This window comes from Pochonia chlamydosporia, chromosome 7, assembly GCF_001653235.2.
Source record: "Pochonia chlamydosporia 170 chromosome 7, whole genome shotgun sequence".
Classification (NCBI taxonomy): Eukaryota; Fungi; Ascomycota; class Sordariomycetes; order Hypocreales; family Clavicipitaceae; genus Pochonia; species Pochonia chlamydosporia.
The window spans coordinates 1,649,867-1,674,423 of NC_035796.1; the positions used below are offsets into that span (position 1 = coordinate 1,649,867).

Here is a 24,557-nt window from a genome sequence, read left to right on the forward strand (position 1 = left end):
CTTATATCTCGTCAGGTGCTTTGTCTTGAATGCAACCTTTCCGTCTGAGGCTGGTTGCTGCGGGCTAATAACCGGTTCCTGCAAACTGGTCGGCGGGATCAATATACAACATCAGCGACATACTTTCTCTTCGTGTGACCCTCCTTACATACCCGCCGACGCTAAAATCGGGTGGTTGTGCGGAACTCAAACGACTCAAGCAGGCAGACTCACGGATTTTGGTTGTGAAAGTCGTGTATATGCCGCATTATGTCGAAGTGGTGTGTTGCGGCTTCAGCTCGGGGGCCACGAGGACGGGCCGCATAGAGCGGGATACTCCGTCAGTGTGAGTGGAGAGAAAGCAGTTGAATTGGGGATGAATGTCTTTATGCAAAGTATTATTTGCATTACTGTTGCCTACGTCGGAAGGAATAAAACAAATGCTTGAACGGCGAAGGTTTCTATGTTGCTGGTTGTGATAAACCGGGCCTCATTGACAGATATTGCCAACGAGACAATATTCAATGCCAAGCCTCATTCCATCAAATTTGTAAAGTCAAGTGAGCAAATAGCAGGGCAGGCCAATGACTTACTTGGCCGCACAGATGCGATCCGATCAGAGTCAAGCCTGCTGAACCACCTCGATGGCGATGGGCTTGACTAGTGGTGACGCTGCTTTAGACAAAGGTGCCGAGAACCATTGTAGTGGGATACCAAGGTCAAAATGTCTGACTCGGCATATCTCATGCCGCGAATATCGTGAAATGAAATTGAAAGAGGTAAACACATGCTTATTTCGTCGCGGAAAAGGGTAAGCTTGCAGGATGGGAGCAGGCGGAGCCATTGCGAACATTGATGAAGGAATGCAATTATCATTGCGGTCGTGTGGTGTTTTTGGTCCTCCAGCAAGTCAAACAAGGCAGGTGTAACAGGAAGAAACATGCTTTCCCTGCAGCAACGTATCGAATCGGCCTGCGTGGCTCCTGCCTTCCGAAAGCACCGTAGGACAGTAAAGCGGCACCCCAAATACTTTGGCAAAGTTCTACTCAAACATTCTTACGGTCGTATTGACGCATAGACATGCATCTCGTCAAGAGCCAATCCACCAAGGCAGTTGAGCAGGCATTAAACGCAAAAGCAGTGGAGCGCTCACAAGAGACGCAAGAGGTCGTCTGTAGCTTGCCATTGGCAGAGCTGCAGGGTGACGTTGCAAGGGTCGAAAAAGACTGTGAGGATTCGAGGAACCACTCCCTGGCGCCGACCCAATCAAGCGGCACTGCTAGACGCCGGCATCCATGAGTGTGCCTGCCCAAGTCCCGTTACTGGCTAGACTGGGAAGATTGAATCCATCCCATCCCACCTTTTGACCTTTTGTTTCTCTCATCCTTTTGGTCCATCGGCAAGCTACTGCACCTTGATGTGTCCTTGTCCTGTCCCAAGCCACCGTTTAAGCGCCGACATCTCAGAATCCCCTCTCGAGCTGGCCTGGTTTCGATATCCCCCGCTTGCGTCTCTCGTCTCTCGTCTCTCGTCTCTCGCCTGTCCCGAATAATGAAATGTGATATTCGGCGTCGGGCAACTTGCTTTTGCGCCTTTTCCGCCTCTCGCGCGTGGTGGACGATCCCATGGTCCAGCCTACCATTGGACAACCGGCTGGATAAATCGTGCACTCACAATCATAGCGTCTTGCGATTGCTGCATGTCTCCAAAGTAGTTATGCATCCTGGCTCGTGAACCAGGTTGCCACGCCATGCCATGCCGTGTTTGTGAAGCCGAAATGTGAAGCTGGCCACTCTCATCGGCCACCGCCAGTATGTATGTGTATGGCCAACACGCGGTGGCCAATTCATATAATATCCAACCAACACCCCCTCCCGTCTTCCCTTTTTCTTCTTTTCCCTCTTCAGCAAGTTCCTTCAACTCAAATCCTAGTTTCTGTTTGTGTGTTGTGTTTCCCCTTCCCCTTTGCCTTTGTTCGCTATTGCATCGTAGAGCCGGTCTCTACTTACTATTCTAATATACCTTTCGTCTCGATTAGCTGGATACTCGCTTTCCCGCCAACAATCTACACACACTTCAAAGTTGCTGGTCAGCTTGAGAGGCGAAAAAAACTCCTTTAACCACTATTATTGCATTATTGTTTCTTGTCATCATTTGATTTGCCTAGTCACCCTTAATACACTACCCTTTAATAGCAGAATTCTGTGGATTTTACTTGCTCGCCGACACTCAAACTCAAATCGAAAATTCAATTGTTCAAGATCTTTTGTCATTCGACTGCATCGCCAACTACAAGGATAGATAATCGAAAATGTCGGCTATTCAACTTTCTTTCTCTCTTCGCGTCTCTTCTGGCGTCAAGACTGTGCACCTTCTCGGCTCTTGGGACAATTACGTTGGTCAGCTCCCACTCTCCAAGGACAAGTCTTCTTCCAAGTCTGGTTCCTGGAAGGGAACGTTCCGCTTCCAGAACTCTACTCTCGAGGCTGGCCAACGATACTGGTATTACTACATCATCGATGGTTATCATGTCGCCCACAACCCCAGTGTCACCTCCACCACTGAGCCCACCACCGGCCGCGAGCTGAATATCCTCGACGTGCCGTCTGAGAAATCTGACAAGTCTTCTTCCCGCCACCACAAGTCTTCCTCGTCTTCCAAGGATCACAAGTCATCGTCAAAGTCGAGCAGCAAAAGCTCATCGCGCCATCACTCCTCTTCCAAGGACAAGGATGGTCACAGGTCTTCGCGAAGCCGAACGTCACTCACAGTGGACATCCCCAAGGGACGTCCCCTCTCAGTGTCCCAGATCCAGGCTCCCAAGCCCATGTCTCCGCACGCGACCAAGCATATTCTCGACTCAGACTACTACGACAATGAGCAAATCGAGGAGCTCACTGCACGCTTCGGCAGCGCTGGCATCGACGACGAAGATGTCATCACCAACTTTGGCACCTCTCCCGTTTCATCCAGTGGCTCCTCCCTGTCCTACCGCTCCGACAGCTCATCTCCGAACTCGTCCATGTCCGGTTACAGCACACCCAATTCAGACTGCAGCTCATGCACTTGCGAGCGCTACGGAATCACCCGCAAAGGCGAGCGCGTCAAGCTCGACTGCGGCGGCTCCAGGTGCGGATATGGAGACGACAGCTCTGACTGCTCAAGCTACATCAGCGAGGGCGAAGAGGACGAGGTTCAATACTCCCACAGCCACTCTCGCCGCCACGGCATCGTCGTCACTTGAAGACCCTGATCATGTGGTGAAGAGTGAAAATTGGAGGGGTTGGTCATCAGAGGAAGGCCGAATGAGAGAAATCCGGCTATACATTCCTTTGAGCGGACAGACGCTTGCAAACTGGCGTCTATTCGTCTCATTTCCCAAGTTCTTGTTGTTGTGGTAAAAATTAATAAACCAGCGCAACTTTTCGCTTGCCGTTTTTACTGTACGCCCCCTCACCGCAGCGAGTACGCCGCGCCAAGCAGGTTCTTGGAGTACGCTGGCTGTCTCGATGGCGGGTGAAGACGAATGGGTCGATGCTGCGGCCCCCTGCAGGCACATGGCCAACTCGTGTCTGCAGGTAGTTCTCGTTTGTTAGTTCTTGGACAGAAAGGGGGCTTCGAAGTAGGTCTTCAGCCTCCTTGCTTCATTGCTAAATGTCAAGTATGGACAGCCTCGTGGTACAGATCGAGGACCGGCTCCGATGGGATGGAGGAAAGGGGTTGGGATGGGATGCCTTTGTGGATGTGGTCAAGGACCCGGCGCTGGGAGGGTCTCAAGCTAGCCAAAGGTGTAGATAGACTGAGGCAGATTCACTGCCTTTGAATAGAAGACGGTTGAATCTATTCATAATTAATTAATTGGCGCATCGATGAGTGACGTCGGGATGTATGTATGTATATGGATGATGCGTTTAATTACCCGTCGCCTTTTTGCTGGTGTGCGGGTCCTCACTTGAACGATGCAAGTCTCCATCGGAAGTGTCCTGAGCTAGCAGGACGCACTATGAAGTGCTCCCATTTGTATACATGTACCTACCTAGGTATGGCGTAGTTAGGCCTGCGTTGGGAACTTTTCTACTCGATAGACGGAGCAATTGGATGCTCGGTTACAAAATGGCAGCACATGAGCCTTCTTCTCGGCAATGGTCTGAGCACGGTAGCGCAGTGGCATCGGTACGGCGCAACATGACGGCCAATACAAGACTGAGAAAGTCGCCGCAAATGGTTTTTTTTTTTTTTTTTTTTTTTTTTTTAAAAAAAAAAAAAAATTTCTAGCTCAAAAAACCACCGTAACACCGCGCCGTGACAATTGGGGCCGAGGGAAACAATTCATGAGAACACGATTTGAGCTCATATCCCTAGACGTCGAGCGTGGCCGAGAAGGTCGTTGAGCTACAGTGGAGATCGCCCCGCTCTGCCGCTGCACAATTCAAGACAGGTGGAGAGCTTGACAGCCATAGCGCGCTCAGGGACCACCACTGAGACCAGTAGCGGGGTAGTTCAGACCGAAACTTGGGCAGCCAGCTTGACCTCTGCTCTGTTCATCAAATTGGCAAGAAACAATTTCTCGCATTGTTGCTTCTTTTTTTTCACTTTCTATTTTCTGCAATTCCACCACCAGGAGACCTCCAATTCTCCAAATCCACAAACAAACTCATCAATTTCTCCCACAATTCCATCCACGGCCACCAACATCATGGCCGACGACCAGCTCATCCTCCCCATCATCGACTCCCACATCCACCTCTACCCCAAATCCGAAGTCGACTCCCTCGCCTGGTGCTCACCATCCAACCCCCTCTACGGCCAGCGCTCCATCGCCGAATACAAAGAGGCCACCAAGTCGGCCCCCTCCCTCCTCGGCTTCGTCTTCGTCGAGACAGACCGCAAGAATGACCTAGAGACAGGCAAGACCGACGGTTCAGGATGGGAAGCTCCCCTCCAAGAAGTCAACTGGCTCAAGAGAATTGCCCTCGGGCAACCTAAAGAAGGGGAGGGCCACACCGCCGACGACGCAAAGCTCTGTCTGGGAATTATCCCCTGGGCACCGCTACCGAGCGGCAAGGACGTCATGGAGAAGTATTTGGACAGGGTGAAGGAGGAGGCGGGCGAGGCGTGGCCCAAGGTCAAGGGATTTAGGTACCTCCTGCAGGATAAGCCGAACGGGACGATGCTGACGGAGGATTTCATCGAGAGCTTAAGGTTGCTGGGGAGGAGGGGGCTGGTGTTTGAGGTGGGTGTTGATCAGCATAGGCGTGGGAAGAAGCAGCTGGATGAATTGGTGGAGATGATTGACCGGGCTCACGATGGTGTTGAGGAGGATAAGAAGGTGACCTTCATTTTGAGTACGTTTTTTTTTCCCACTCTGAACGGTGTTTTACGTGTGCTAAGGGTTTTAGATCACCTCTGCAAGCCCGATCTTACAATTTACAACATCACTTCCGACCCTGCGTTCCACGCCTGGCGCACAGCCATGTACACCCTCAGCAAAGCATCCAACACATACATGAAGCTGTCTGGTGGCTTCTCCGAAATGCCCGAGGCGTTGCGCACACAGGAACCCGGTCACATTTTCCAATCGACACTGGGATGGCTGGGCATTGTGCTGGCGACATTTGGTCCCTTCCGCATCATGTATGGCAGCGATTGGCCTGTGTGTACGCTGGAGGGAATGGGTGACGAGGCGTGGCCGAAGTGGAAGGAGGTTGTTGAGAAGATGTGTTGGATGGCGACATTGCCGGATGAGGAACGGGCTATGATTTTTGGGGGCACCGCCAAGAAGGCGTATAATTTGTAAGGTGACGGATACCACGTTTAGTAGAGATGTGAAGACGGTTCTGATGAAAAGGCTGTTCAGTTGAATTTTGGTGAATATAATACTTTCTAAAGGTCCATAATAGGACTCACCACTCAGCCTGCAGTCAGGTTTCAGTAAATCCATAGGTAGAATGCATTCAGCTAATGACCATGAACATGCTGTTAGCATAGTTGATAGTCTCGCAATTAATGGGATACAACAGTCTTTGCTTCTTCGCACTATGAGGACGCGACAAGTCAGCCACTTTTGTTAGAATGACATGCAAATATCGTGTCTGTTCCAAAACACATAGCCGCATGTCAGTGATATCACAAAATGAATGTGTACAATCACAACCTCCTCGCTTGCACATGAACGAGGTGCTATAACAGCATGTTGATAGTAAATATTCTTTACTATATATAAGATACAACTATTAGTATCCGGCTATTTCGTCCATGAAGATACAACCACCATCATTCATTGTGTCATGAATGCGATGCGAACATCGTGTCATTCCCATAAACGCCGCAGATGCGGCCTTTCAGTTATCTTACAGAACGAAGGACAGATTGCAACCACCCCTTCATTTACACTACAAACGACATATATTATTCCGGGTTGCTACCTACGCTAGGCGACATGAATAGCTGCAAGTTAGTGCTATGATAGAATAAATATGTACAATCACAGCTTCCTTCTTCGCACATCAACATACATCATGCTCAGCTACTTGCACCAGGCGGCACAGATAACGGCATCTAGTGTTATCACAGAATGAAGGTATACATCACAACATCCTGATTCGCACATGAACATACGGAGTCCATCAATTCAGCACTTACACCGGATATAAACATCAGCCACATCACGACAACATAATACCGCCATTCCCCAACGCCAGTTTCAACTCACAAGGCTTCCTATCCATCCAACCTCCCCATCAAACACCACCATACATACGGAGTACACACGAGGTCAAGCCCGCTCCAGCCTACAGAACCAGATAAACCAGACCATACAGGTCAATCCACCTCCCTCACAAGCAGTCCAACCACACACATCACAACATTTGAAGTCACTATTCACAAGTCCCCGCAAGTCAAGTGCAAAAGCTCCTCGGAGGCATTCTGCCCAGTCCTGACACCCCAGCGCAATCCCTGTTATCGGATTTTGAATACTCTTGCAGCAGAATTAGTGGCGATAGTTACATCCATCTTCAAAAAGTCAAGTGTCTAAAGTATGGATCTAATGCTTGAAGGTAGTTGACCTCTGAGCTTTCACTCACTTAACATCAAAGAAAAAGACCGCTAGGTCATTCAACTAGCATAAGGGAACACTCCTTTAATGCAGAGAGATAGTCCAGTCATATCTGTCAACACTCAAATTAAGGGGACACAGTGCAAAATACGACGGCACCTTAGCAAGAATCCAAAAAAGGAGCAAATGGCACGATGACCCTTATCCTAGGAGTAATTAGAAGGCTGTAGTCCGCTTATCTTTGCAGTCATCTTTACAGATACCTTTGCAGTTCATTGTTTGGGCAAGGAAGGGCCAGCGGCAGGGTCAAAGGTTGCAGCAAAATGTTGCGGCCAATTTTACAGCTCATTTGCGATGATGAATGCGAAGATAACTAGAAAGATAACTATAGTTAATGTTACACAAAGGAGACTTTTAATTATGCTCCTAGAACAAGGGTCATCGTGCTATTCGCCCTTTTGGATTTAAGCTACTATGCCATGATAGCAAAAGACAGCCACTCCATTCATGACCAACTCACCCTACTCACAACACAGACATCACTCAACCCACGATTCACAACACAAATCACACGCAAACTAACAATTCATAATTCATTACTCATCCAAGTCAACAGTCAAGTCAAGTCACTCCTGACCCCTCCCCCTATAACTACCCATCTTCTCAATCGAACTCATAATACCACTCCTCCCGGGCCGAGGCAATCCACCACCACCACTACTCTTCCTAACATGTCCAGGACGAATCGCCGACCCAGCCTGAGGCGCCCTGAGTCCCGAACCACCACTCCTCCTAACCTGATCCCCCGACGTTGACATAGAAGCTCTCGGCGTCTTAGCTTCACTACGTTCCTGCGTCCGCTGCTGCTGTTGCTGCTGCTGAGGCTGGCGCTGACCGACGAAGCTCTGCATAGACATCATCTCCTCCGCCAACTGCACCAACTCGCCCTTCTCTACCCTCTCCCTCTCCAACATGGTCCTCAGCTCCGTATTATCCTTCTTCACCGTCGAAACCACCGCCTCCAGCCGTTGAATATCCGCATTAAGCTCCTTGATCGCGGCACTGTCCTTCGCAGCCTGCGCCTTGCGCTCCTCGTTCTCCGCATTATCGGGCTCCAGTCTCGTCATATTGACCTCGTGGTTCTCACGGAGCCTGTCGTTCTCCTCGCCTAGTTCCTCGATTCGCTTCTCCATGTCCTTGACGCGTTTCTCCCAACGATTTTCATACGACTTCTTCAGCGCAGCAACCTTGGTCTCATGCTTGCCCTTGTACAGCGCGTGTAGTTCCCGTGCGACTCTCTCGACTGCAATTTCAATATCCTTGTTTGACGTGGCCTTTGCTTTTTCCGGTGACGCAGACGGGTCTCTTGTTCGTTCGCTGTCCTTGCCGGCCCTCATGCCGGCCATTTTGCTCTCCGCTTCTTGGTGCAGCATCTCGGCTGCCTCTCTGCGCTTCTCGCTCTCTTCGAGCCTCTGCTCGAGTTCTTCTCTTTCGCGCTGACTCGCCATCACCTCCTCTTTGATCTTGCGCAGCACAGTCTCCATTTCACGCCCTCTCTTCTCCCAGTCCTCCTTCTCAGCAGAGAGCTGTTCCTTGAGGGCACGCTCCCCGCGCAACTGCTCCATCGACTCGCCAACCCGTTTCTCCGCATCCCCAACCGCCGTCTTGAGCGACTGAACCTCGGCTTCCTTGCCGCTCAAAGAAGCCTTTAGCGAGCTGATTTCCGACAGAAACCCAGACTTGAGCGACTCCAGTTCGCGGGGGGTAATAGAAGGCAGACTCCGGGGCGTAGGCATCGGCGGGATATCAAAATCAATCAAGTTGGTAATCTCGCGGTTCGGCGTCCCAGCCACGTTGGGCATCGTTCGTGACGGCGACAAATTCCCCCTCTTCCCCGGCGACTTTTGCTGCGAAAACCTCATCTGCTCCGTAAAATCCATCAGCAAATTGGTAGTGTTGCTCGTACTATCCGAACTGCCCTGCGTCTTCCCCCTCGCGTACCCATCCTTGCTCGGACTCTGTCCCAGCTTCGCAAACACCGTCAAATTCGGCACCACAGAAAACGTGCTAAACGTGCTGATCATGGACTCATCAGGCGCAGCATCCTCATTCTCCTGCTCGGCACTCGTTTCCCCACGCGTATCGCTCTCGTCCTCAAATATATCAATCGCCTTCTTCAGGCCCTCATTCTCCCTCACCACATCCTCCATACTCATCTCCTTCTCCTTGATGACCCTCACGTCCTCTCCCACGGGGCTGATCTTGACGGGAAACCTCGACACGGGCGACACCTTTCTCGGGCTCCGCTGCGGCGGTGGTCCCATCGAGCCGCTCGTACTTCTCTGATCGCCAAGAATCTTCAGCGGCGATAACTCCGTCCCGGAAAGAACACGACTACGTCGACTCTTTGACGGGGAAATATTCTCCTGGTCGATATTGCTTTCCGTAACGGTGGACACAAACGGCGAAGAGTGGCCTGAATCATCTGCAGTCTCGGCGCTGACCTCTGTACTTGTCGAAAATGTGCGGACCTCGTACTGATCGTACTTTCGCTTGCTGGGAGGCGTAGCCCTATTAATGCTCGCCTCGCAAGCAGGCGATAACGGAGAAGCCATGGCTGTATTTCAAACGCCTGCCCCAATCGTAGAAATGCAATGGACACCGCTCGTGTTTATGCTCAGTAGCTTCTGAGCAATCGAATGTCACGCCAAGCAAAAAAAGGAACTCATCCAATAAACCCGGCACTGAATTTCTGCACGTAAGAATTCAATCCGTATCGTATCGTATCGTAAGTTGCAAAAATGAAGTAATGTTGACAATTGCGTCTGCAACCCAAGAAAACAAACAGCCATCCCAGTCCAAAAACACAAACTGCAATGCGACCCGCTTGTTGGCCCAGCAACGAGACCATCACGTGGCGCATACTTTTGACTTCACATCACACCAGGAACAAAAGTCAGCCATTGCCGAAACTCTAATTGATTGCTCAATTGTACGTTATTAGTCTAGTCTGGATTCTCAATTAGAAGGTCGACCTCTTCATAGTCCCAAAGTAAGCTTTCACCAAAGACCAAGTCGTCAATTGTGTCAACCAACTGCGGACGGGTGACAATGGCAGCCCATGTTTGTGATGACATCAATATGTCACACGAAACAGTGCAAGGCTTGATTGAGTGAACCTGGAGCCGGGCGTCAATGTGCTCCTTGGTATCTGCGGTCAATTGGATTGCATTGAAATCACTCTGTTTCTCGTCATGGCGGCGTCAGCACACGCCATTCGCTTGCAGCGGGCGCCATGCATCCCTCTCAACGGAAATATGTTGCAAAAGTTGCATTCACCGACATGTATGTAATATGTGACCATGCATCTCAAAACCAAACCCTGAGTACGTCTTGCATCAACGTTGAATGGGGCTACCTACGCTTATGCAGGTACACAGCGCAGCTTTTTCACGCATGCGCGCACCTCGCCAACTCTAATTCATGTCGCGCACTCGCCAAAAGTTTTCATTCTTCATCATGTATATTGAAATATTGAAGAGCTTTTATTGGTCATATCGTTAAGTCGTTACTAAAAGTAGTATTGTCCAACACACACCCTCTTTGGCGCTTTTTGTATAACGCAATCAAAACAAGACGGGGAACAAAGGTGGTCGTAAAGTCATCAGAATTCCAGATGTCTCTTTCGTTTCCAAACACGTCTTCCTTTGGAAGACCCCTGTGAAGCTAATTGAACGGTAAAAAAGAAATGGAGAGAAAAGAGGAAGAAGTAAAGAAAAAAAAGTAAAGGGACAACAAAGTTGTGTCGAGGTAGTGCGGCGTGGGAATGCCCACAAACCAACTCATCATCATTTCTCGCCTGAGGATCGTAACAGGCTTCACGTGCTCTCGCTCTCTTCTGATGCGCTCGTGTCGTTGGTTGAGGTTGGAAAATGTAGTCGTGGGGAGTCATAGTCTGAGGCCGTTCTCCAAGCACAAAACTCAAAACAAAAACCCCAAAAGCTATCAACAAAGATTAATATCCCTCCATGCAAACCATAACTCATCACCCATGTACAGACGTGACAGGTATGTTAAGCAACAAGAAGTAGTGGTCATCGCTCGTCAACAAAATCTTCCATCCGAAAGAACTTGCCAATGCGTTTGCCAAAATACAAGACCGAGGCCCGCTAAAAAAAAAGATGACATAAAAAAATGAAAAAAGAACAATTGCCTAAATAAAATCGGGGAGGGAAATAGCAGAAACAAGGAATGTATCTGTTTTTGTGTGGCGAGTTTGTGGCAGGGCTTTCGTCTCGTATTAGCCATGTTGGTCGGATTAGAGCTGCCCAGGCTGAAATCCAACAATGGCCCTGTTGTTCCGTCGCTGCCAGGACTAAACGCCTCCAATGTCAATACCCCACGAATACATGAGTGTATCGCACAATCAAAAATGAAAAAAGGTCGCCACGACGCATCGTAATCAAGAGTAGTCCCTCAAAAGCCCAAGGTGTGTGGCACGTTTGGTGGAGTCCCCCTGCATTTACCGTCTTCTAGGCGCAGTAATGGCCGTCGCCGGTCGGCTCAACGCATCGTAGGCCGGAGCTGCAACAGAATTCTCAATCATTGTTCTTCGTCGCTTAAGATCTCCGTTTGCCATGCCATTGGCACCTTCATTGCCCGATTGGGACAAGTCTTCGTCATCATCGCGCCCCCGCTTCATACCTCCCGCAGAACCGTTCATAAGAGGTGGTTGAGGTGCATAGCCGTTGGGCATAGGGTTCGACATGTCGGCAGTTGGCGCATATACATCTCCACCCGGTCCCGCAGTAGGTTGGCCACGGTCATTGCTGACGATGTTGTAGAGGTTGCTGCTCGTCTGCTGAACGCGAGGAGGTGTGTTATAACCAGTGTTCTGGGGGTAGTATGACTGGTGAGGAGCGGCTGTGCGGGGTGTTGCTCGCCCTGAGCCAGAAGGATGACCTGGAGAACCAGTCATATCAGGACTAATGTTGGTATCATTTGCCAAATTGCCAACGCTCGGGGCAGAATAGTTATAACCGGCGCGAGACGCATCGTAAACACCGCTATTATGGGTGTATTCTGCGTCGTGCTCATGCTCGCCTTCTTCCTCGTGGCCATGAGCTGACTGCTCAGGTGCCATGATTCCATTGCCAGCCTTGGGATCATGTTGATCCCCTGGCTGACCTGGGGCGGCTGGACGGCCAGACGGCGGTCCCATATCGCTCTTAGGGTAAGAACTAGGCTGCTGGTAAATGCGCTCGTTGCTAGCAGGATTCGCGTTCTGGTACGGCGACTGCTGTGAAGCAGGCGTCCCATACATTTGACGTGAATTGTCGTAGCCCTGGCTAGCTGGGTGGTAGGACTGCATGTTTTGGATAGGCTGACCACCGGGAGGTGTCGTGGCTGGTGTGTTTGGCATCGAGCGAGCGTTGTTCAACCCAGTTTCAATAGCCAGCGGATTGCCACCTTGTGCGCCATTCATTGCCTGACCCTGCCAGCCGAAGTTATCAGACGCGCCCATGCCGCCAACGGCGGGATTACCTGGTGGTGTAGGAAACGTATGAGCACGGTCGAGAGTTGGACGGTTAGCCATACTGCTGTGAGAGGGTAGAGGCGGTTGAGAGCCCGGCAGAGCCATTTGTTGATGCTGCTGAATTGATGGCAGGCCTGGGGGAGGAGGCGGAGGAGGCCGTATTTGGCTCTGCTCTTGCTTACGGCGTTCAGCAGCCGCCATGACTTGGCTGGTACGGGTTTGGTTCGTGGGATGATACAGCAGAGCTCCGATGTTGTGAACGAACAACGGGTACAACATTTCTGTGATCTTTTCCTTGTTGGCAAAGTCAAGGGCCCGTTCGTATGGAATCCTGCAAGTATATCTTAGCCTTCTGCCACGTTTCCCTGTGTCTCACACACAATGGAGCCTCAACATACCAGACACCCTTCAGATGCATGGGGCCAATCTTTACGACATGGCGCACCTTTTCGCTTTTCAAAATGCCATCCCGTCTGCCTCGGGTCATGCCAGCTACATTCAACAGTTTTGTGCCATTGATCATGTGGTTATCTGTGTTGGAGAAAGAAAGATTAGCCCATGGTCCATGTCAATTGACACTATGACGACAACCGGGGACGAGACGACCTCCACTCTCCAGGCTCTCCAGGCTCTGCGGCCCTTCTTCAGCATCATACCTTCACGTCGGGCAACGCAAATTCCTCTGGCTTCAACTTGGAAGCACAGGCTGCCCTCGTCCTCCCACAGCGTGGCAGTAACTCGCGGCTTCATGCCCGGAGGGGGGTTTTGGCCAGTGGTATCAAAACCTGCATAGTGATTGGCCATGGACGTCTGTCCAGCAACTCCAGGAAGTGGTAGAACTGAAGGGGTAGCACCCATGGGATTCGACACTGGTTGGGCGGCTGAAGGCGACGGCAAGCCATTCATATACTGAGGATATTGTCCATATGGGTTTGGAGCACTGTAATTAGCATTTCCCCGTTGCATCAGATGCGGCGAGTGCTGTTGGTAGGAGTTGAGATTGCTTGAGGTGACGGTCTGGGAGGGCGGGGGTTGGCCCCCAGACATGTGCTGGGGAAAGTACATCTCCGGGTTCTGGTGATTCATGGCTTGGTGTTGATGGACAGAGTGGGCGAGGCGAGGCGACGGAGGATTGGGAGACCGGAAGGAGGACGGCCTTTTGAGGACCAGGACAAGCGAGTGTCGAGAGTCGAGAGTCGAGAAGAGAAAGAAAAAAGACGGAACAGAAAACCAAGCCAGGCGTGTGGATGGTTTTGTTGTCAGCGCCGCCACTTGAGTTAATCAGTCTGGTCTGGTCGGGTCGGGGTGGTTGACTGGGGGGGGTTCGATGGGGTTGACGGGGGTTGACGGGGGTCCAGTCTGGTCGGGGGTGAGGGACATTCAAAGCTGCAGGGGATGGATGGTGGTAGGGTCAGGTAGAGGCACTGGACTGGGCAGAGGCGAAGACATGAGAGAAAGAGGCAGAGGCAGACATGGAGGGCAGAGACCAGAGACAGAGACAGACGCAGAGCCAGCGAAAGGCCAGAGCAGGGCAGAGCAGGGCAGGCAGGACAGGGTAGGAAGGCAGGCAGGGTCATGCAAGCCGGGCTGGGCTGGGCGGGCTGGGCTGGGCTGGGCTGGGTGCAAGTGGTCTGGTCTGGTCTGGTCTGAGTACTTTGACATCTCCAGTCGGGTCCGAAACTGGAGGGCTGCGCTTCAAAAAGGCCAACGCCAGGTTCAGACATTGACGCGGAAGCAGGTACCCCATTCGTGCGTAGACATGGACAAGTATACCTGGTCCGTCGATACACTTGACTTCTAATTCCATCACAAGTCAATTGACCGGACTCCATCCATGTATGTACGATACAAGACGGCACGGCACAAACTAAAATACGGCCAGCGGCCGAGCGAAGGAGTGAGGAGTGGATCAAAGTTGGAACCCTGTCAGGAACTTGGCACCAGACCACCAGCTTGAGCACTTTGAGCTGTGTTGAAGCGGTTAGCACCAGACCAGACCAGACCAAACTCCAGTCCAGCCAGTCCAACCAGTCCAGCCAGCCCAGGTCCGCACATGTACCGCGCCAGCTGGCTTGTGTACTGGTACCTGACCTTCGACCAAGTCTGGTCGGTTCAAGTGCCAACCACTTCAGACGGCTTTCCGTTGCCATTGAGCGTTTTGTCTGCCGCTTCCTCGTGCTGCGCAGCAAAAATGCTCACAGGGTTGCTACATGGTAGAAGTAAAGGTTTTGGTAACGGCTTGACCGTTGGGTCGGGCCAACATAAATTTGCAGCAATTACTTCGCGTGGTTGGCGTAAACCTTTTACCACATGGTTGGAACAATGCCAAAGCATCCAACGCAGAAGTTGCTGGGACTAAAGCCAGGAGCCCCAACGGCCATGCCCTCGTACATGTACACTTAAGGTTTAGAGACATCTGGTCTGGCTTGGTGTGCGCGCAAGCTTAGATGGATGTAGCATAGCGTGTGGATACTGGAAGGAAAGGAACACTGGAGCCCTCTGTCCAAAAAAAAAAAATAACACCAGACTCTGGTCCAGTCTGGTGCATGCATGTGTGGAGTGCCGGTCCGGTCGTAGCACAGCCCTGGGGCCGGCGGCACAGCGAGAAGGGAATCGTGACCACACGCACAAGTGAATGTCCCTTGTTTGTAATTATTGTGCATCCTGCATACATGATATTGTAGATATCAGATGCCGGCATAGATATGGACTTTCCTTGCTTTCTATTTCGTATGCTTGAGACATGCCAACATGTTCGTGGCCGAGGATGCGGAACGCCTTTTTTTTTTGGGTAGGCTTTTTAGCCAAGGGCTCTCAAGCTGTGTGGTTCACAAGACCTCCCTGTTGAATAAGCACTGGGACCGCGACTTGGACTGTGAGCTTCCGAATTGTGGACGTCTCTCTCATCTTGTCTGGGTCTGATCCGGTGGTCCTCGCTCCAACAGCCATTCGCCATAGACGGTGGTTGGCAAAATAAATCCGACAACGCGACGAGACAGGGAAGACATTGAATCGTGGATGGTTTGAAGGTGGATGCTCCAAAGCGCCCCAAAAAAAAATCCCCGCCAAAACCTGCGCTGCTCAGGTGGCACGGCGGCGAAGGGTCAACGGCCGTCTGGGCGTGGCATTCTGAACCAGACTGAAAATCCATGTCTACTTGACCCCAGTGTGAGCGGAGGCGTCAAGGTCGTACTCCTAACATTTTTTTTTTTGTCTCGTCAATCCCTTCAATACAACCAGACCTGAAAAAGAGAAAGCCGGAAGACGAGGCTTTCTTCAGCATCAAATTCAAGCACGCCGGACTCTGGAATATGGTGAATGCAAATGTTCATGTGCAACCACAAGTCTCAGGCTGTCGACCACTCGAGGACTGTCACCAACCATCCTCAATGGTTCCCTCAAATTCATGAGACCACAATCGGCCACGACAGAGACCATCACGGCCAGTCAGCTTCCCAACCTCTCTCCATCCCGTCCCTCCCTTGACAATGGCTACTGGCTGGCTGGAGCGCACACTTGGCTGGGTCGCCAGCCAGCTGGCCAGTTGGTGTGGGCTTTTCTGTGCCGCCTCCTCACCCTGTCTTTGGCTCTCACTCTGACCCTGATGGGGGCTGGCCCGCGATATGACGCCTGGCTGACCAACCGAGCCTGGTCACTCTCGTCAGGTCATCAGTCTCATCACCATCCATCTTTGAATGTGGCCATGTCTCGCCATGTCTTGCCTTACCTTGCCTTGCCTTGCCTCGCCTCGCCTCGCCTCGCTTTACTTCACTTTGCTTTACCTCTCCGGCTCTGGTCGAAAGCAGACCTTCACCAGCGCCATTGCCACGCTATCTGATCCTGTTAGCAACATTGGTTTGTTTCGGCGATTGCTCCGTACTCTGTTAGCTTCATGTATAATCGCCAGTCCAAAAGGAACCGCCTGGGGGTAAGCACATGGGGTCGGCTAGGTCCAAGTATTCCCTCTGTGTTCCGTTTATGACAACATAAAAAAGGTCTCCGAACCGAGCCCATCTCGTCCCCCTGTCAATCACACCTGGCCATCCAGTCCAACCTCTGTGGGCTTTCCATGCTGGGGAAGGCAAGGCGAGACGGGGTGTGACCCCAGGAAGGGTACTTCGGAGCTTCGAGGCGCAAAGTTTTTGGTACATGTCTGTCCCTGTAACGTCCATTATCCTGTATGTGGGTGGTCACCGTGAAGCAGGGAAGCTCGCTCATGCCTTGTATCCATGTTAGCCAAAATTGGATTTCTGTCAGGCGCTTGGAGAATCGAAGTCAAGACTTGACGAAGCACCAAAGCGTTGACAGTCTTTCTCCGAGTCAGGGACAATTCAGTTTGATGGCGCTTGGTGTGTCCGGCAACTAAATTCAATCCAGGTAGCCCGAGGACCTCAAGCAATCGCAACAGGACGTAGCCGGCCAAGTGATGTCGGGCTCATCAACTATACCACATTATCATCAACTACATTGCTGTAGCACGAGCTGTGCTTGGCAATTTGGCACAACCAACCCATGAAGATGTGCAACTGATAGCCAGCCGACACCAGCCTACTATGTTTCGCTCTCCGGGCATCGCAGTCTCGCTGTGGAGGACCATCTCCCCGACCTGATTGCCGCTTTGTCCGTACCAGCAATGTCTACCAGGGCAGCCGCTCTTGTTCCCTTCGGGCTTCAAGCCGTGTCAAGGTAGCTGGTGGAGGGGGTTGGCTTTGTTCAATCTTGCTCCCGCTGCGTTGTCCAAGTCTTCGATGGGCCATGATCCACAATTGGGCCTTGCACTGGTCGCAGAAAGACCACCTTTTTCGCTGACAGGGGGTAAAGTAGGGAACGAAGGGGTGCAGCGCTAAATCAGGACTGTCAAGAGTCAAGACGGTGATAGAACTTCACCAAACACGGTGCGTCCACGGAGTACTGTGTTGTTGGAGACATGTAAGAAAAGATATTTGCACCTACTCTCAGTAGTCACACAATGCTTGATGGTAGGAGTTCTCCCATACCGTGACGATCAAGCCATGTAGTGGAAACCCTCGAGCCACGCAATCAGCGGGCATAAAGAGGAATTGCATCTTTTGCTCTCCCACATCCCCGTATTTGGCTTTCTGAGAGAAGTTGGGGGTGTGTTGGCCCGCAAGATGACGGCGTGGCCGGAACATGGTCGCACCATGTTTACGATGAACGGCACGGGTTGAGCCCCTCAGGCGGGATGTTAGTGGTGAAAACTGAGCAATATTCAACTTTGGGTAGGTGGTGATGGTCGAGGTTTGTGGCCGGCCGTGCCAGGGGGCAGGGTCAATCGATAAACCGTCGAGTTTGGTCAAGTCAAGTCTGGTCTGGTCGTCAATGGAAAAGAAACAGACAGTGTCGGGGCCCCCAGTCATTCATTGCGATGGGTCAAGTTCTTGTTGGTCTTAGCTTTGGGAGAGTCGACATCTGTTGTTGAGGATTGGCACTTGCCCTTTGCACAAGGGCATCTTGCTTTTTTTGTCCTTTTCTTTTTGGGTTCTTGGTGGTTACTCGATCGCTGTGTTTGCTTTGCTTTGGTGTCTGGTGCCTTTCTGAAGCCGTTCATGTTTTGTTCTGTTCTGTTTTGTTTTGCTTTGCTCCATGTCTGCTCGTCTGCTCGTCCACTTGGCTTGAGCAGTCACCCCAGCCTGCGCGCCCAACGTTCCTGCTGCTTGCTTCGGCGCCCCCCACAGCTCCTGCCTGGTCTCGCCTCGTGCCGCCTTGCTTTGCCTTGCATTGCGTTGCGTTGCTTTGCTTTTGCTTCCGCTTTGCTTTTGCTTTGCTTTTGCTTCACATACATGCTGGCTGTATGTTAGGCGCAAGGTCCGGGGGAGCCATATTCGGACATTCAGATAGCATGACCATTCTCGGCAATGTAAAGCACCAAGGTACCCAGACAGGCATGGAGTGCATCGAAACACGTGTTGCAACTGTTTCGAACATCTAGAGACGCGCATTTAGAACCCTAACCAACGCCAGAGTAATGGCAAATGGCCGAAAATAAAGCTTACAAGGAACATAGGGTTCAACTTGTTTGTATTTTCTGCTCATTCAGTGGTAAGTTGCTAACCAGGGCCAAAAGGCGAAACTCTGTGCTGCTTCATACCCGCCATGCTTGTACGAGCCATTGGCACCAGCAAAAACAAGCTAGAATATCACCACTGTGAGAAGAGCTTCCAGAACGGACGAGGGACATACCAAGGACATTCGTCCTCACTGTCTACGTACTTAGTTAGCTTTGGGCCGGTTGCCGTGATCGATATTTCAACGTCTATCAAGATCAAATTTTCTCTCAAAAGGGTATCTTTTGTGTAGCCACTTTTCGATTGACCTGAAGGTATCTGTCAAATTGGGCTTTGGCGTTCCCCAACCGCCTCATATGTTGAATCGCTTGTTGGCGAAATCACTAGGTGCGGCATTTCCACGAGAGTTTGTCACTTCTTTCACCACTTTGATCGTGATGTGTGGCTGATAGCTCTCTACATGGCTGCTCAGCGGCCATCCGACGCCATTTTTCTCAGACCTTTCCACTGGTATTTTTAGGTGTGTTTTCCGGAGGATTTGGACAGCAAATCGGCTTTGAGCCAGTCAGAAATGTCAAGTATAACAGAGTGGCTTAAGTCATTATTCAGTTCTCTCGCGTGTGAAAGGTTGGAAGGCTCGCAACTCGCGCATGGAAAAAGCTGCTGTCCGGCTCTCATAATCTTGTTTCTTTTCCCATCCAGGGCCTCTAAATGTGATGGTGTAAATGTTCCCTTCCGTACTCGGCGGACGTCCGGTACCTGTATAATGATTCTCCGTAGTTGGGCGTTCGACCTTCAAACACCTTCCAGCTTTGATTCTTGTTGGCCAAGTTGGCTGGTTCACTAGTGCCACGCCGCGGAGCACGAGGTTGTGCCACACATACCATATGTCACCATTTTTGATCTCACCAACCCAGTTGGCTCCGGGCCATGGTGGAACCTTGCTAACCATCTTGCCTCTTTCTCCAGGGATCCCAGCGCTAATCTTTACACCTCGATACCAAGACAGGCAATTGACGAGTTGCCAATCGGCTGGGGCATGACGAACTCTCAATAGGTCAGCAATAGAGAACGAATGACAGTTCAGCCGTGGGAAGTGGGGTGCGAAAAAAGCCAATTGATCGTCCTTACTTTTCCGATGGCGAGGCTGTGATTGACAGTTGCTTGGGCGTTGAATCTGGAAACAGACCGGTTGCGTGGCACAATTGCAATCCGTCTCTCTCCCTCATCAATTTTTCATTTGGTCACAGAACCCGTGTGAGTGCTTAAAGCCTTCCAGCCTAAATTAGACTAGTAGCCAGATTTAGTCCCGGAGATAGGCAACAGAAGGTGTTGGAGGGTCTGGATCTCTGCATGGTGTTATGCAAGTTTGAGAGCATAATGTCGATGCCCGTGCATATCGGGCCTAGCTGTGCTGTGCTGAGAATTGACAGCCAAACCATTCATACAAACTGGCGGTTTTCCCGCGAGGCAGCGTTGCCATATCTTGTCGAAAGCCCGCAACGACAAAGGTAATTGATGTCTCCATGTTTGCCTTCATGTTTGTCCATCCCAAACGAATAGGACTGTCCTGCAACTGCTGTCATCGCCGACAAGCCAATGCTTTCCCGCAACTGTTCCCTCGCATGACCTACGGAGTAGTTATCCAACGAATCCTTCGCACAGGGTTTCCTTGCTTCATTCCCGATACCCATACTCCGTATGTTGGGTCGCATTCACAGCGGGCCATTCCTTTCCCGAGGTTATACAATATTGTCTCATAATACTCTCTGAGAAGCACAAGGGGGGTTGCCAATGAAGTCGCATCCTTAACCCGAACCTCGTGCGAAAAACGTGGTTCGGTTGAATTCTTTCCTCATCTTCACATTTTACCGAGTCAACTGCACAGTGAACTTTCCAATTTTTCATTCCATACAAGATGGCCATGTCAAGGTGACGAAGTACGGCTTGCCTGAGTGGTGAAATGGCCCGAGTATTCCATGGGTTCCACGCCTTTCGCCATATTGGGTTCAGAACTCCGTCATGGCACGCCTCCTCCAAAGTCCTCATACAATGGTAATAGACCAGCAACGAGCTAGCACTCTGGTCTGAATGCAGTATGTGCCGGGGCAATTCTCCGCAGCCTCTTATAGCATGTGCCAGTAGTCAACCCACAAGATCTCCCCCCTCACCAGACAAGGAAAGGTAGGCATCCGGCGACTAAATCATTCGCCCATATGTTGACACAACACAACAGTTTGATGTATCAAAACCCTAAATGAGACTTGTTGGAGTCGGCCGTTTATTAGTGTTACATTTGTGTCAGGTCGGCCCTCCACCAGCCAAGCTGACAGTCCTGTCAACTCCGATAAATGTCTTCCAGAATCACGTAAGGCAGCGAGCAGGCGGCATGCAATAAGGGAAAATGAGATCTTTCTTATCCGTCGGCAGAGAAGCTTAACTGCATTCCGAACGAGCTCCATTTGTTGGTGGTGCAGCCATGAACAATAATCAAGAGGTTTCGAACCTCAGAGTAGATATTAGTAGTACTCCAGTGATCTTGGCTGCAATCCGTGCTCAATTGGACAAAGCTCGCCAACTGCGGGCAGCGAGTCATCAACAAAGCTCATCCATGAAGTCGGGGTTTGTCGCGTTGTGCGTCAGCTGGTTTGCGAGTTGCACAATGTTCCATGAGACGGTGGTTTAGGCGTTGACTCGGGCACTCGAATTGTTGCTTTGATGGGTCCCCCAAAGTATTTTGGGTGCTCTGCATTCCGCCTCATGTCGATCTCGCATGAATAAATGGAGCTATTGACGCCGGCAGCAACATACATACATCTGGTTCTCCGTGCTTATTCTATTCTCCGCACATAACGTTTGCGTCCAAAGCAGTCGATGTACGGCACGCAATCGCGGGCGAAGCTGCAAAGCCTGCTGCAAGGAACAATATCCGCTTGACAGATGATTGATCCATCTGCCCGACAGTTGAGATATCATTTCGATTCCCACAGCTGAAGTAGGCTTAGCCAAGGAAGCCTTGTCCATAGCCAGCCAGTGGTCAATTCAACACACCATGAGCAAGATATGAATAATGCACGAACAGGTCGTTGTTGCCTGATGATGTGATTGGCACAAGTAAGCCTCGTCTCCTGGGCTGAAAGTCGCTGTAGATGCGGAGTCGTTGATTGACCATGAAATTCTTCGACATCATCTCTTGTCGTGGCATAACTACTGTTGGTTTACACTCCAACACCAAATACAAGCGCTATTTGCGGAATTTGGTCAACAATCTGACGGTTGGAAAAACCCTTCGCTGAAATTATGGGGAATCCATCAGACGCTCAAATGCAGACTCTCGATTCAGTCGTGGAGTTGTGGCTGAGACAGTGTGACTAGATCCCGGGAATTGCTTGCACACCGCTGTTCGCCCACAGACGACCAAGAAACGCCATGAAGTCCAAAAACGACGGGCCAACCCGGCAATGGCTGAGCAATCAAAGGATTCTTTTGATCCGAGCATCTGAATGTGCGGAGTAATCGACGTGGCTTCATGTTGCCCATTGACTCGGCGTTGGCCACTTCGTTGTTAAACGCCATGGTCGGGAATTGGAACGCTTGGCCAGAACGACAATCTTGAGCTTGTTGCGTCCACGTAGGACAGGTTCCACTCCGCAGTGACCACAAGACTTGACTCTTCGCACACCAGACTCCATTCCCTGTGCTCCATTCTTCGTACATACGGAGTACATCAGCTCAGGGTGATTCTCCCCAACTCTGTTGTGGGGTGCTGATAGTGCGTGAAGGCGCCTCCAGTTTGGACCTGGCAAGATGCAAGATGGCGCGGGAACTAAGGCAAGCTGCCTCAATGACCCGTCAGGCTGCACACGCATCAAAGTTGACCAGTAACAAAAAGTATCGAGAATCTGCCAGATGTCGAGAGGAAGATTCAACCCCAGGAGAGACTGGCTGGTTCCAGGTGCCCAACCAGATACGTTCCACCGGCGCAAGACAAGAGAGTACTGATGAAAGCCAAAATCCCAAAATCCCAAGATCCCCATTTGATCACTGTGGTTCTTTCCAATACCTACGTACCCAACTTACGGACAAGTCGCACCTTCCCGTGTCACTACCCCCAACTTATACGCCTAAAACTTAAGGTGTCAAACAGCCAGACAGCCTCAACACCACACATGCAGTCTCCAACCCCTAGAGGTGGAATTCGGTCCATTTTTCGTCGAGGGCTGCCGCTGGACAAGTCCACATGCCATTCTTCAAGTTGTGATGCCCTCTGCCACTTTTGCCACGGAAGGATTGGCGACATTGTGGCTGGGCAATGGTGCGCCACACACAAACACCATGACAATGGCACCTTGCTGGCCCATCTATCACGACGGCAGCCTACAGAGTAATCCATATGGCATCTACCAAAAAACAATCAAGGTTTAGTGAGTACCCAAAACAAACCTCTTTCATGCTGGAAAGTGTCATCCCTCAAAGTTTGCCGCAATGCCGATCGAGGAGCCTATCCAGAAACCTGCCTTGCTGACATGTCTTGCTTTGCCAACACAATTTACAACCACTAGACTTGTGGAAGAAATTGTCAAAGGCCCGGCTCGTTTCATTGATGAACACATGGCAAGCCACAAGGCGACCAAGCCAGAAGAGCTCCCCGCTACGACCTCGCCTCACGAGGATTATTTTTGGGTTCCTGTCTCAAGCCACAATCAGAATGTCATCACAGGTTTGTCTGCCAGTTCATTCCTGCGGCAGTCCGGAATACGCTTTCGACAAAGGGACTTGCCTACTTTTCGGAATACCGACAGTCTACTCCGCTAGAGCCGTAGATGGTATACTCTGAGAGCCAGCCTCGTGACGAGTTAGGTTCTGGAAAGGAGCACATCGCACAACACCTAAGTAGGTACGGAGTACGGAGTACTCAGCATCCTTCCCGCAATTGTCGTGTACCGTCTGGTGCTGATGGTATTCAACAGGTCTCTGAGAACGCCGCCACCAAAGAGAAGTTCGGTACATTTACCAAGAGCCTCACGAATATTGAAGGACTTTTCAACCCACTTTCTCAACTTTGGCCACTTGTGCAATTGGTCGTTGTTGGCCATTGGCAAGCCCAGTTTGTCGTGCACCGATGTTGACACTTCATGTCAATTGTATGCAGGTGCCATTTTCAGGCAGGTATATTCTCTATCAATGCCAAAATTCGACAAATCCGGCTATCCTACGATATTGTTGATATCAATCAATACCATCGACTCTGAGAAATGCACCCTGTCACATCACAGGCTTATTGTCAGAATATCGAAATTAGCCGCTTCTCCCGGCCAGGTTGTGAGAGCCCACAACCCATGAGTATCCAGTCCCTGCAGCCGTGGCCCTCCCGCCCTTCCGGGAAGAAGTCGCGATGCTGGCTTCAACACTTGCATGTCATGCACAGCGGCTATGTATGCCTTAAACCTGGCCAATGAAAGCACTATTTTCCCTGCTCCTATGGACAAGGGTCCTTGCTCACCCGTTTCAGAGGTTGGTGGTGGAAATTGTCAAGTACAGCTACAAGCATCAGCCCAAGAGGAACAGCAGCACTCCCCCTTGCACCTGGCCTTGACAAGCTTGCCACTAGGCCTAGATTGCTTGAGCAATCAGATGCTCCCACTCCTCACAACTGGTTGACCTGCAACTCCACTTACAACCACCTGCTGTCGTGGACGCTGGTTGTGCAATCCTCGGTGGAGAAGGGTGCTCTGGTTTGGCTGCTCGTACATTAGTCTTCCCGTCTCTTCTGATCCCGGATGCGAGGTCATACTTCCGTCCGCTCTCGCATCAAGCATGGAGGGAAGCCAAGTCGAGATCTTCCCACCCTAACTCCTTCCAGGTACGTACCTCAAAAGTTCCCCTGCTCCGGCTCTGCGAAACAGCAGGTGCAAAACAGCAAACCATTTTGTCGAAGAGTTCGTGTGAAAATAAAGCG

General features: G+C 51.0%; 4 protein-coding genes across 4 annotated transcripts; 2 read left to right on the forward strand and 2 right to left on the reverse strand.

Moving 5' to 3' along the window:
• Positions 1–2,290: 2,290 nt before the first annotated feature.
• On the forward strand, positions 2,291–3,223 carry VFPPC_07380 (hypothetical protein; the record flags this gene model as incomplete). Its single annotated transcript, XM_018286248.1, has 1 exon — positions 2,291–3,223. One exon carries the CDS (start codon positions 2,291–2,293, stop codon positions 3,221–3,223), a length of 933 nt encoding a protein of 310 aa, XP_018139606.1.
• A 1,452-nt stretch (positions 3,224–4,675) lies between these two features.
• On the forward strand, positions 4,676–5,776 carry VFPPC_07381 (amidohydrolase family protein; the record flags this gene model as incomplete). Its single annotated transcript, XM_018286249.1, has 2 exons — positions 4,676–5,324; positions 5,379–5,776. 2 exons carry the CDS (start codon positions 4,676–4,678, stop codon positions 5,774–5,776), a joined length of 1,047 nt encoding a protein of 348 aa, XP_018139605.1.
• Positions 5,777–7,662: 1,886 nt separating this feature from the next.
• On the reverse strand, positions 7,663–9,651 carry VFPPC_07382 (hypothetical protein; the record flags this gene model as incomplete). The annotated part of the gene is made up of 1 exon (XM_018286250.1): positions 7,663–9,651. The coding sequence occupies one exon, from the start codon at positions 9,649–9,651 to the stop codon at positions 7,663–7,665; it is 1,989 nt and encodes a 662-aa protein (XP_018139604.1).
• A 1,907-nt stretch (positions 9,652–11,558) lies between these two features.
• VFPPC_07383 (cell pattern formation-associated protein stuA) lies at positions 11,559–13,658 on the reverse strand (the record flags this gene model as incomplete). The annotated part of the gene is made up of 3 exons (XM_018286251.1): positions 11,559–12,903; positions 12,971–13,103; positions 13,229–13,658. 3 exons carry the CDS (start codon positions 13,656–13,658, stop codon positions 11,559–11,561), a joined length of 1,908 nt encoding a protein of 635 aa, XP_018139603.1.
• Positions 13,659–24,557: the final 10,899 nt, after the last annotated feature.